The following is a 12,334-nucleotide window of genomic DNA, read 5'->3' on the forward strand; positions in this document are numbered from 1 at the left end:
CTTTGCACATAGTATCTATATATCCTGGACCGCGCCTGTAGGAAACAAAGACGAATATTCTTACAACACATTGAAATCATCCCATTCTACAAGTTTCAGCTGATGAGTGATCATCTCAAGCCTTGAAAAGCTGATGGATCTCTGCCTCTGAACTTGCAAAGTGATAGAAGTAGATGGGGGAAACCTTAAATCGGGGGATCGTATGTTGGCGGGCACCGATTTTTTAAATCTCGTGGAACAATCGAACCATCGCTTTTCGCTTACGAACAGCAAGCCATGCCCTCCAACCAACCGGGGTTGGGCTTGTCTTTATTGGCGCCACTTCCGTCGGTTGACATTTTCCGGTGCTGTTCTCTTGCACATGGGAAGTGGAGGGGGTCTCCTATGAAAGAGTGTGCCCTCGGGCTCTTAACTGGTGATCTGGTCATCGCGATCAAGCTGCCGCCGGTTCCCCATTTGACTGACAAGCGATATGCGCACTCATCTGCACGTCTCCCACTCCCTACAGGTTGCCCCGGATATCCACCTCGTTCTACCCTTACATGCAAGCGAAGGCGTACAGAACTGACACCTGCTCTGCCCGATGTCTCCCAATGATGTGACCTCTTCTTGTCGTTGTATTGGTGTAACTGTATTTGCGTCTCAAGCTCACAAGACCATTTTTTGTCGAATCGTGGTGCGTGATATTGCGTTTGATGGCTGGGCAACTGTTCACGAGATCCAATTCGAAGTTGTGAATATTTATGACCAAGTACCCTGACTGTATGATATGACTTTCCCTCTCTCACCATTTCTATCCATCTGATCCGTTGTATGGACATTGAAGTCGAAAGCGCGCATGGGAAACAATGCAACGTGGTCGAGATAGTGAACGAGTAATCCGGGTAGGGAGGTGCTTCTAACCAAAATACAATATTTAGCCACAGGGTAGTTCGTTGCGGAGCCCCCTTCATGTGTAACCTAGGTTTCTGAGAAGCGCTACGTACTCGCCCACTTCAGGCGCAGCAGGAGCATTTTGGACCGCGATACCTGTATGACCATGGATGAACCAAGGTAAGTTGCAAGTGCGCCAGTGGAAAGCAACCGTACTTGCGTGTGGGTGCATACCGGCTGGGGTTAAGTACACTCGGTCGAAAGCAATGAAAGTATGACTTACACCGACGAAGGCACATCCTGGCTGTCTCCAAATTCTATCGTCAACATCACACTCACTGCAAGGTGGCATTCGACACATCACAATAACAAGCTGTGCTCTGCATCATTTCTTGTTTCCTTTCTACGAGGGCACTTGTTCCTTTTTGGTGGCCATCCGTATCCTCATTGTACTCGTCTACCTCATCTCCATCCGTGGCGCTTCTTGCTCCGGCCATCTCAGCCCGGGCGGATATCGAATCACAATCCTAACATCGGTCTTGTCGACAATCCTCTATACCGTCACCTTCCCCTCTCAGCCGCTGGGCGCTGTATTCGTATCACCACATCGACAAGATGAGGTATGTGAGGTGCTCTCAATGGTGGACGATCCACCGAGCATATTCCGCCCGGTGTTCCGAGCTACTTAGCTTCTCCAAGGGGGATCGCATGATGGCTGCGTCACCTCCATCACACGCCCATCCTTTGCCCAACCTCCCCGCACTTGTCGCTGCACCGAGCTGTCCCCGCACGCTCCTACTGGCTGTGTTTCAGTATCTGTCTATCTGTACTGCAGGGGTACTCCCGTGCTCTACCTTAGCTCCCCCCTCAAGAGCTTCGAGTCCGTCTCTGCTTTCAGACAATCCCGAGGTCAAAGCTAACAAGAACACCCTCCTTTCGTAGCCATAACAACTCCAAAACCCTTAATCAACACCTCAACGACACCTTTCGAGCTTCCCAGTCTTCAGAAGAACAAGGCGCCGGCCCACCTTTAACTGCTTCGCGATCCGATCATCACCACTTATCGGTGCCCCATCGTGTACGCCGATTGAACAATCGATCAGCTCCACCTGGTACCGTCGAGCAATTGAAGCAGTCCGAAGACAGGCTACTCGACAGCTTCGCTGGACAGACCACCATGGGCGGCGGAAAAGAACTCAAGAGCAAGAGCTCTTACCCAGCTCTCGCGTCTCGACCTGTCGGACAATGGATCTCAAAGCTCTACAAGGATAGGATTAACCAATTCTACTCTACCGGGCAATGGGAGAAGCACAATCTCCTGGCGTGCGTAACCCCCCACAATGCCCCGTAGTAAAGCTGGGGAACGTCCCGCTAACTGCGCTATAGCATGATGACGGAGGGCACCGCATCGGGCGAACCTCATGTTAAACTGTCCGTCTGGGACGCTCCCGAAACCACTCGACCAACGTTCAAGGACGCTGTTTCGCACGAGTTCAAAAAGACCGAGGTGGGCGCCTGGTTTGGCCCATCATGGTCGACACATTGGTTCAAGGTTGTCTTGACCGTTCCGAAAGAACTTCGTGACAAGGACCTGCTTGAACTTCACTGGGATGCCAATAATGAAGGCCTCATCTGGACCGAGGATGGCAAGCCGCTGCAGGGTCTTACTGGGGGTGGCGAGCGGGTAGAATGGATCCTGCCCAAGGAGTTTAGGGACGGCAAGGAACACATCATCTACATCGAGATGGCCTGCAACGGCATGTTTGGAAACGCTCCCGGTGGAGACTCAATCCAGCCTCCAGACCCAAACAAGTACTTCCAACTGGGACGGGCTGACATAGTTGCTGTCAACCCCGAAGCACGAGCACTTTACTTTGATATCTGGATCATTGGCGATGCTGCACGGGAGTTTCCTCAGGACTCGTGGGAGCAGCACAGAGCTCTCAAGGTTGCCACCGATGTCATTGACGCCTTTGAGCTCGGCAACAAGGAATCGATCGTAAAGTGTCGAAAGATTGCTCAGGAGTACCTTGGTTCGAATGTCGACTCGCACAAGGTCTACAGCGATGACAAAGAGCCTCAAGTCTACGGCATTGGCCATTGTCATATCGATAGTTGTTGGCTCTGGCCTTGGGCTGAGACCAAGCGCAAAGTCGTCAGGTCTTGGTCTAACCAGTGCGATTTGATGGATCGATATCCAGAGCTGAACTTTGCTTGTTCGCAAGCCCAGCAATACAAATGGTTGAAGGAGTTGTACCCCTACGCCTTTGATCGTGTCAAGACGAAGGTCAAGGAGGGCCGATTCCATCCTATCGGAGGCAGCTGGGTCGAGCACGACACCAACATGCCCAGTGGAGAGTCTCTTGTGCGACAATTCCTGTACGGACAGAGATTTTTTGAGAGCAACTTTGGCGAGCGTTGCCAGACCTTCTGGCTTCCCGACACCTTTGGATACGCTGCTCAGCTTCCACAGCTGTGCCGACTTGCTGGCATGAATCGCTTCCTCACCCAGAAGCTCAGCTGGAACAACATCAACAACTTCCCACACACCACCTTCAACTGGGTTGCTCTTGATGGTAGCCAAGTAATCTGCCACATGCCACCATCAGAGACCTATACTGCCGAAGCACACTTTGGCGACGTGAAGCGCAGTGTCAGCCAGCACAAGTCGATGGACCAGGACCACACCTCCTTGCTTGTATTCGGAAAGGGCGATGGTGGCGGCGGCCCTACTTGGCAGCATCTCGAAAAGCTCCGCCGGTGTCGCGGTATCTCCGATCAGATTGGCATGCTGCCTAGAGTGCAGATGGGCAACAGCGTCGATGACTTCTTCGACAAGCTGCAGCCGAAAGCCACAGAGTTTGTCACCTGGTACGGCGAGCTCTATTTCGAGCTTCATCGTGGTACATACACCACGCAGGCGAACAACAAGCTCAACAATCGCAAGTCGGAGGTCCTGCTCAGGGAAGTTGAACTGCTTGCCACCATTGCGACGCTTAGTGATACCAGCAAGAGCTACAAGTATCCCAAGAAGGAAATTGACGATATGTGGGAGGCTGTCCTGCTCTGTCAATTCCACGATTGTCTTCCGGGTAGCTCCATCGAGATGTGTTACGATGATTCAGACGAGGTAGGTCTCGACACAGCGGATTTCACCTGAACTATTGCTGACTAGATTGGCTAGCTCTATGACATGGTATTCAAGACGGGCAAGAAGATTCTTGAAGATATCCACAGTGTCTTTGGAGCGTCCGCCGCCACCACCGGCCGTCTTAGTGAGACGGTTGCCCTGAATACTCTCCCTTGGCACCGCAAGGAGGTTGTCGAAATATCCGAGACCGAAGCGGGTGTTGCCTGCGGCGAGGGCCAGTTGTTGACCATTCGTCCCTTCAAGATTTCTGAAGAAGAACCAGCTGTTACGATTGAAGAAGTTAGCAGCGGCGTCTTTGTGTTACAAAACGACCAGCTCAAGGTCAAGGTCGAGAATGGCACCATTACATCCCTCTACGACCGCAATGCCGATCGCGAGGTGATCGCAAAGGGAGGCAAGGCCAATCAGTATGTCATTTTTGATGACAAGCCTCTCTACTGGCAAGCTTGGGATGTCGAGGTGTACCATCTCGACACTCGAAAGGAGCTCCCGAGTGGCACAACGTCAATTACTGAGCATAAGGCCCATCGCGTCAGCTTGACTACTCAGATCAAGATCAGCGAAGAAAGTTCGATCAAGTCCACTATTTCTCTCTCCGCCGCCCTCAAGGGGCAACAGTCATGGGTTGAGTGCAGTGCTGAAGTTGACTGGCACGAGACTATGAAGTTCCTCAAGGTCGAATTCCCCGTGGATGTCAGAAATACCGAGGCCTCTTACGAAACAGCGTATGGTCTTGTGAAGCGACCTACTCACTACAACACTAGGTATGCTTTTTCCAATATGTCATGACAGAGCTGTTGCTAATGAATTGTACAGCTGGGACATGGCCAAGTTCGAGGTCTGCTGCCACCGTTTCGCCGATCTCTCTGAGCACAACTACGGTGTTTCTATCCTTAACGATAGCAAGTATGGTTTCGCCACTGTCGGTAACCTGCAGCGCCTCTCTCTTCTTCGGTCTCCCAAGGCTCCTGATGCTCACGCTGACATGGGAACGCACCAAATTCGCTGGGCGATCTTCCCTCACGAAGGAACACTGAGCTCCTCCACTGTACGGGCAGCCTACGCCTTCAACAGCCCTCTGAAGCTACTCTCTGCGCCCAGCGCCGTGCAGGCATCTCTCAACAAGAGCCCTGTGAAGCTCACTGGGGATGGCTCCCTAATCCTCGATACCGTCAAGCGTGGCGAGGACGACGAGGATGTAACGCGTGGCGAGCTCCCCAAGCGCAAGGGCCGCAACGTTATTCTTCGCGTTTACGACAGTCTCGGCGGCCAAAGCAAGGGTGTCATTGAGACGACTTGGGACGTCAAGCGCGTTTTCAAGTGCAACCTTTTGGAGGACGACATTGAGGAAATCAAGATTGACGGTGGAAAGTTCTCGATTACTCTGCGACCCTTCGAGATCGCAACATACCGCCTCGAGTTGTAGGACGAAGATTTGAGCGACTGCGGTCTCGATCACGAGTGTCCCTCGGATGAGGATGAGTATGACGAGGTGAACGAACAGCTCGCCTCCACCTTGAGCGAGATCTTGGACCACGAATATGTACACTTGGGCTAGGAGGCGCTGCGATGGATAATGAAGGCTTTTAGTAGGCGCCTGGGACGTGAATACCTGTACTTCAGAAAACTCTTGAAAAAAAAACCCCCAAAAAACCCCAGAATATCTCTCTAGCTCCTTTGCCTACATACGCCCTCCCTAGAACGCCGTGGTGACATGAAGCCCATCGAATCTTCCTTGGGAATAGTAGAAAGATGAAACATCGTTATACAATACATCACTCTTTGCGCAAGCCTCTTGGTTTCGTTCGTCCTTTGAGTCCGTCTACCTCATTCACAGCGACCCCTCTTGAGGCAGGTCTTCAATGACGCTCTCCACCAGGTCAATGAGCTCGTCAATGTCTGGCCTCTCAGTAGGCTCGACATTGAGACATTTCCTCACGACATCGCGAATGGGCTCGCTGATCTTGACTTCTCCGGCTCCCGCACCGGCGTCCGCCGTGGCGGCCGCTTTGCCCTTCATGCCGCCGCTGGTTCCCGTGCGCTTGATGCCCTCGTCGGGGAAGCGCCAGTCGCCGCCGAGGACGCACATGCTGAGGGAGCCGCCCGTCTCGTCGGAGCGGGCCTCAAAGGGGGACTTGCCGACGAGGCAGGCGTAGAGGGTGCAGCCCATGGACCAGATGTCGACTTTTGTGTCGATGACGGTCCCCGTGCGGACGTCGAAGAGTTCGGGGGCGCGGTAGGGCATCGTGCTGTGCTCGGCGGCCGTGTCCTGGACGGCGATGGCGAGGGAGTGGGACGTTATCGGGATCGGGGAGGGGGCGATGGAGCCCAGGTCCATTAGGATTGGGTTTGAGCCCGAGTCGTCAATCATGATGTTGCCTGTTTTTTGGTCGCAACGTTAGTCTTGGGCGTCTGTCTTTCTGAAGAGCAAACGAGGGCGATTAGGGATTAGGGAGCAACGAACCTGGCTTAATATCCCGATGCGCGTACGACTTTACGTCCCCGGACCCGGGCGTCTCGCCCTCCATCAGCGGCCTCTGCTGCTCGTTCTCGTCCTCTTCGTCTGCGCCCGCGGCGGCCGCCATACTGGAGACGCGCTTCCCGCCCTTGTTCTTCTTCCCGCTCTTCTTGCGCTTCGGCCCGGCGCCCTGATCGTCTTCGTCGCCGTTGCCCATCTCCATCCTCTCCATTGCGGCGGGCTGTGACGAGGATTGCCCGCCACCGCCGGTGTAGTGATGCATCTCCCTGAGCGCCTTGCACACCCCGAGAAACAAGAGCATGAGCCTGCGCTCGGGGAAGGCAGTGTGGTTTACGAGGTTGGCGTTGATGAGGTCCTGGAGGTTGCCGCGGCGGTAGTAGGGGAGGAGGACGTAGACCGTCTTGGAGCCGGGCTCGCCGCCGCGCTCGGTGGCGATGGCGTGGTCGACACCGTGGATGATACCCGGGCTGCGGGCGAAGAGGCGGTAGGCGTCGACCTCCTTCATGGCCTGGGCGACCGACTCTGCGCCAAAGGGGCATCGGATCTTTTTGAGGGCGAATTCTTCGGCGGTTTGGGTGTCTTGGACGAGGTAGACGTAGGAGAAGCCGCCCTGTGTGTTTTCGCAATGATTAGTACATGTTCCAATTCGTCAAGCGTGGAAAAGAGGAGAGCGCGAAGGAAGCTTACCTCGCCCAGCAGGCGGAGGATCTTGAAGCTCCGACTGTTGATCTTGAGTGTCGGCGAGCCGGGGAAGCAGTTGAGGCAGTTGCCAAAGGAGTAGAGCACGTCGAGGAATATTTGCGCCATCTTGAAGGGCGGATGTGTATTGATTGCGTAAAGACGACTTGGGGGGTTCAACCCGGTACGATACGGTAGTCTAGGGGATTGTCGTCGAGTTCGCGTATGGTAGACGTTGAAGCGCTGGTGTTGCAGACCAAAGAGATTCCGTAGTCGTCCGTTCTTGGTCGGCGTATTGGTGATCAGACACGTTGAGAAGAGAAAGCGTATTCTCTACCCGGAATTGGAGGTCCGTGACGAATGAGGTCGGGAGAAAAGTGTCGTTAAGCAAGTCTCGCGATTGAACTACGCAGACAACAATTGAAATGACAAAAAAAGGGCCCAACGGGGTCGAATGCTGTAAGATCGTGGGATATTGCGTTGGCGCGCGATTGAAGAAACAAGAATCAGGACAGCTAATAGCTTGCCCGCTTACTTGCTGCTATGCTGTGTGCTGTGCCACTGCTTGCTTGCTTTCCCCCCGGTAACCAAAGTGGGCAGGAAGCTGACGGGTTGACGGGGACGCTGACGCAGGTCCGTAGTGCTGCGGTACGGTCCACGTCCCAGTAATGCGCTTCCTAGGATCCGCTTTCGGGGAACGCGGGACTCGGGAGGGCCGTTGTAGAGTCTGCAATCGAGTATATAGATGTTCTAGTGTATAGTCGCCGGGAAAGAATGCGATTACTCTGTGCTTGCCGCAAGCAATTGTTAAGGACGAGATCACTTTTCTCAATGGGAAATTAAAGGGAAAAAATACGACGAAAACTTTGACATGATCTGAGGCGACTTCTTCAAGGGGATAGACACATCAGACCAACAACGGAGTATGTACCTCACCAGACGTGCCTGGCACCCAATACCCAGCTCTGGGCTGCGCCCTGCTGAGGATTTGAGGTACGAATCCCCCGTCGTGCGCAAAGGCCGTGAAACGTCACCAGGGACCCTCTGAGGTGGAGAAACGTGGAAGGGCACACACTGGAGAGTGACATTGAACACCAGAGGCCCCCGGCCGGCAGCGACGGGAAGACCCTTGTCGTCTGAATGCAGCCCGTCCTCTAGGAACATTTGATGATATTGACTTCTCGACCGAAGAGCTTCACAGCCCACGAGAATCTCCCGTCGATTGAGGGGTGTCTGCAATGGATTCATTATTCATGTTTTGAAGGTCTACTACTATTAGTATTATAGAAACCTCTCGGGGTGAACTGAATGTCAACAAAGCAAGCCAATGACCTCATGTCACCATCCCCTGCTGTCGGTTGACTTCAACATGCGAAACCAACTCCGCGAAACACAATTCTCATCGAGCTGTGGTATCATCGCTACAAATGCTGTCACGAACGAAAAACTTCCATCGCTCTAGCCGCCCTTGAATCCTACACAAAATGGGATATACCGCACTCTGACATTGAAAGACCGGCCAAGACAAGCACACCAGAGTGGCCAGGCCCTTCTTTTCAATCCAAAACAACGCTTGCTGTCGAGATTCAAGGTCCATCCGCCTAGAATGCATCTTCGAATGGACAATCGACGCTTTCGTGTCCATCTCTCTCACATAGGGCACACCACTTGGAGACGTCGACAATTCCGCTCTCCTTTCCAGCCACAGGGCCGGAATCCATCGGGTTTGGGAAGATCTTGACGGTCGGCGGAGGAGCAAGCGGCTTAGACTTGATTGGCGATAGAGGAGCCGGTTTGTCTTCGGCGGGGATGGGCTTCAGTTCCTCCTTGATGGCCTTGCCGGCATCGCCGTTGGTCTTGCCACCCTCGTTGCCAAACATATTGGTGCAAGTAAGGATATCGTGTCCGCCAGTCTCGCAAATTTCGCACCAAAGAGTACTATTATCCGTGACTGATGAGTAGGCGTCACTTTCGGGCATCGTGTCCAGTGTACGAACACGCTTGTGCGTCGTCGTGGGAGACTGGGGCTCGCTGTTGCGCATCAAGATGACGGTATCTCGAGAATCGCGTAATGAAGAACGCTGCGCACCGCCGTTGGCCAGAGGTCCGGTGAGCTGAGTCGTGACGCTTCCCCTACGAAGTCTCTCCACTTCCCGCTCGAGCTCCTCCTCGCGACGGCTCTTGTCTTTCACGACATCATTGAGCTCTGCCAGCTCGAGCTCCAGCCTTTCACGAGCCACTGCGTTCTCGCGTACGGAGGGGTCCTCAGCTTTGTCGGCCCCAGGAACAGAATCGCGACTGAGAGAGTGGATGATCGCCTTAAGACCCCGAATCTCATCTTCCTTCTGCTCCAATTCCTTGGAAATGGAGCCACGGTCTCCGTTGCTTGGACCTGTGGTGCCGTTCATTCCGGCTGATGCCTTTTCGCGCTCCCTGCGCAGCTCAGTTCGTGTACGCTCGACTTCACCACGGAGGAATTCGACCTCCCCTCTTGCTTCCGCTTCACCGCGTCGTGCGTCCTCGAGACCCTCTTCGAGCTCTTGAACCAACTCCTCAAGCTGCTTCAACTGACGAGCAACCGAATCTACGTCATCCGTCCGCGATTCGAGCTCACGCATTTCCATCATCAACTCATCAATGCGCTTTTCGTATACTCGTTCGGTTTCGGAACTAGCCATTTCGAGGGTGTCGATGGTGCTTCGGAAGTCAGCTCGGTGTGCGTCGAACTCGGCAGTGAGCATCGCAATCTTCTCATTCTTTTCTCTGACCAATGCGCGAAGTTGCATCGAGTCCTTATCGTCGAGACTGTTGCGCTTGGGTGCTGACAGATCCGAACTCTCCATAAGAGTCTGAAGCTCGGTCAAACTGCTCTCCATCTCTGCCAACGTAGATGCTTGATCCCTCAACTGCCTTTCACGGTCGTCCAGTTGTGCTCTAAGCCGGTCAACCTCGTCATCGTTCTGAGCTCGTGACGCGGCCCTTGAGCCGGCTCCAGCCCGCGACGGTACTCTGAACTTGGAGCTGTAGGAAGATACCGAATTGGTGCTCCCATTGGTCTGTGTTCGCTGCAGAGTGGCTGGTGGCTGGGGCATCGGCTCTTCGTCAAACATTGACGTTTGGCCAAGGGCAGAGGCACTGCGCGGACCAACACTTGGCTTCCTATCCAATCGTGAACCTTTGCTCGGGTCTCCAGCCGTTCCACGAACGCTCTGCGCGAAGCGATTCGGGGCAGGAGAGCTGTATTTGGAAGGCACCTTTCCGGGTGTCGCCAGTGATGGTCTCGGTCCTGGGGTCATCTGTAATTTTCGTACAGGCGACTCCGGGCGTACAGAGGGCCTGCTCATCGACTTCTTCAGTTGAGGACTGACTGATCGGCCGGGGGCAATGCCAGGGCCAACAGATTTGCTGAATAGCGGCACTGACGGCGTCGGAGGTGTGTTCGTGGAGTTCTGCGTGCCGACCTTGAGACCGCCCATGGTGCTGGCAGTGGGAGTGTGAGGAAACGAGCTGGAAGACGAGCCAGGAGGAGAGTCTCGTCTCACGGCTTTGTTGAGAGGGAGAAAGATGCCTGCGCCAGGAAGAGTCGTAGTAAAGTAGGAAACACTAGATGCAGTCAGGCGCGAATGTTATTGACAAACTGGTTGGGCGCAAACTTACCCTTCCACTTCGCCCGAGTTCTTGCCCCGCTGAGAGAACTCGGGATGCAGCTCGACACCAGCAAAAGTGCCCTTCTTTCCATCCACCGAACCAATAAAACGGACAGTGCCTAACATGTTGCCCGGGACTTCAACGACATCGCCGAGAACGAAATCGGTCCCGGCCCTACCGGGCGTGGCGGGTGGCATTTTGCGATCGGGCGACTCGGCTAGCACGCTGTTGTAGGCATAGGACTCGCTTACATCGGGGATGGAGGCGAGAGACTTGGGAGTAAGAGCAGCCAAGGAGGATTTGCGCGGAAGCGATTGATGGGAGGGCGTAAGTCGCGAATGTGTGTTGTAGAGGGAATTAAGACTGGGAGAGGAAGCGGTTGTGGAGGAGGCGAAGTTGCTAGTGAAGCTGGTAGCTTTGCGAAGAGTTCGCGGCGGGTGGGCAAGACTTCTATGGGTCGGCGCGTATGCGGCGGTCGCTGTTGTTGTGGTGACGGACATGATGAACAGTCAGGTCGGGTCGATTTGGGTGTTTAAGGCCAGAGGGGTCCAGAAGATTATTGGGCGCGGGTGCTCGCGTACAGGGTGCCGGCCAGTAATGCGACCGCTAGATTGCGCACCGGATGGCAGCTTTACTGGCCTTGGCTCACTACTAGGCGGCGCAGGTAAGACCAGGTTCCAGGTTGTGGTGGTGGTGTTGATTCCCGAACGCCCCACTCGTCGCCCGCAAGGTAAGGTATCTTGGGGCCAACGTCAACTAAGGTTGCTTGCCTTAGTCGCAATTGCAGCTGAGTAGCGAATGAGAGGCGCGAGGCAGGCCGTGTTGGGCGATAGAACGGGAGGGTTAATTCGTAAATATCTGACAGCCTTGGGTGGGAAAGGCAAGCGCAAAGACGTGGCGGACAGGACAAATTTCGGTCGATTGGGCGGTAGGCGGTAAACTGGCAGATAGACAGGCGGACGCTATACCGAAAGAGCGCTAAGAGCTAAAGAACCGGGAGGTGTGATCGTCTCGGGGCCTTGGGCGTGTCTTTGACGTGGAGAATGATTTGTCTCTAACAGTCGTTGCGAGTTCGTCTTTCAATGAGCCTGACAGATCATCTGACAGCTCCGAACAGCTTGACCAGCGCCGACTGATACCAAGGGTTCCGTATGAGTCGCAGGGAGAGCGAAAGAGAGAGAGAGAGGCCCGGGCAAAGATACCAGGGCAGTCGGCAACGACGGCAACGATGAGAAGATGGAGGACAAAAGAAGCCCGACGCAAGCAAAAGAGTTAAAGTGGTCGCCAGACGAGGGGCTTTTTGTGACGCTCTGAGCCTCCTTTCCCCTTGTGAGCCCTTGTGAGAGAGCACGGCCGTCCTGACTCCTTGGGATGGGGTCTCAGACGTTGACCACTTTTTGGTTCAGCTCTTTGGGTAAGGATCCGTAGACCAGCGAGATGCAGGGGTGATGGATGTCAAGGGGAGCGGGAAATGGGTTGGTGATCCGTCAGTTGGAGTAGCGTTA

The 12,334-nt window shown here is 54.4% G+C and overlaps 4 protein-coding genes across 4 annotated transcripts; 1 reads left to right on the forward strand and 3 right to left on the reverse strand.

The window, feature by feature from the left end:
* Positions 1-1,488: 1,488 nt before the first annotated feature.
* CTAM01_00243 (glycosyl hydrolase family 38) lies at positions 1,489-5,450 on the forward strand (the record flags this gene model as incomplete). The annotated part of the gene is made up of 5 exons (XM_060516297.1): positions 1,489-1,493; positions 1,816-2,196; positions 2,260-4,003; positions 4,058-4,788; positions 4,841-5,450. 5 exons carry the CDS (start codon positions 1,489-1,491, stop codon positions 5,448-5,450), a joined length of 3,471 nt encoding a protein of 1,156 aa, XP_060388923.1.
* A 405-nt stretch (positions 5,451-5,855) lies between these two features.
* CTAM01_00244 (uncharacterized protein) lies at positions 5,856-7,310 on the reverse strand (the record flags this gene model as incomplete). The annotated part of the gene is made up of 3 exons (XM_060516298.1): positions 5,856-6,403; positions 6,489-7,113; positions 7,191-7,310. The coding sequence occupies 3 exons, from the start codon at positions 7,308-7,310 to the stop codon at positions 5,856-5,858; spliced, it is 1,293 nt and encodes a 430-aa protein (XP_060388924.1).
* Positions 7,311-7,712: 402 nt separating this feature from the next.
* CTAM01_00245 (uncharacterized protein) lies at positions 7,713-8,345 on the reverse strand (the record flags this gene model as incomplete). Its single annotated transcript, XM_060516299.1, has 2 exons — positions 7,713-7,908; positions 8,113-8,345. 2 exons carry the CDS (start codon positions 8,343-8,345, stop codon positions 7,713-7,715), a joined length of 429 nt encoding a protein of 142 aa, XP_060388925.1.
* A 437-nt stretch (positions 8,346-8,782) lies between these two features.
* CTAM01_00246 (CAP-Gly domain-containing protein) lies at positions 8,783-11,329 on the reverse strand (the record flags this gene model as incomplete). Its single annotated transcript, XM_060516300.1, has 2 exons — positions 8,783-10,784; positions 10,839-11,329. The coding sequence occupies 2 exons, from the start codon at positions 11,327-11,329 to the stop codon at positions 8,783-8,785; spliced, it is 2,493 nt and encodes an 830-aa protein (XP_060388926.1).
* Positions 11,330-12,334: the final 1,005 nt, after the last annotated feature.

This window comes from Colletotrichum tamarilloi (genome assembly GCF_030869305.1).
Source record: "Colletotrichum tamarilloi strain Tom-12 chromosome Unknown Scaffold_1.1, whole genome shotgun sequence".
NCBI lineage: Eukaryota > Fungi > Ascomycota > Sordariomycetes > Glomerellales > Glomerellaceae > Colletotrichum > Colletotrichum tamarilloi.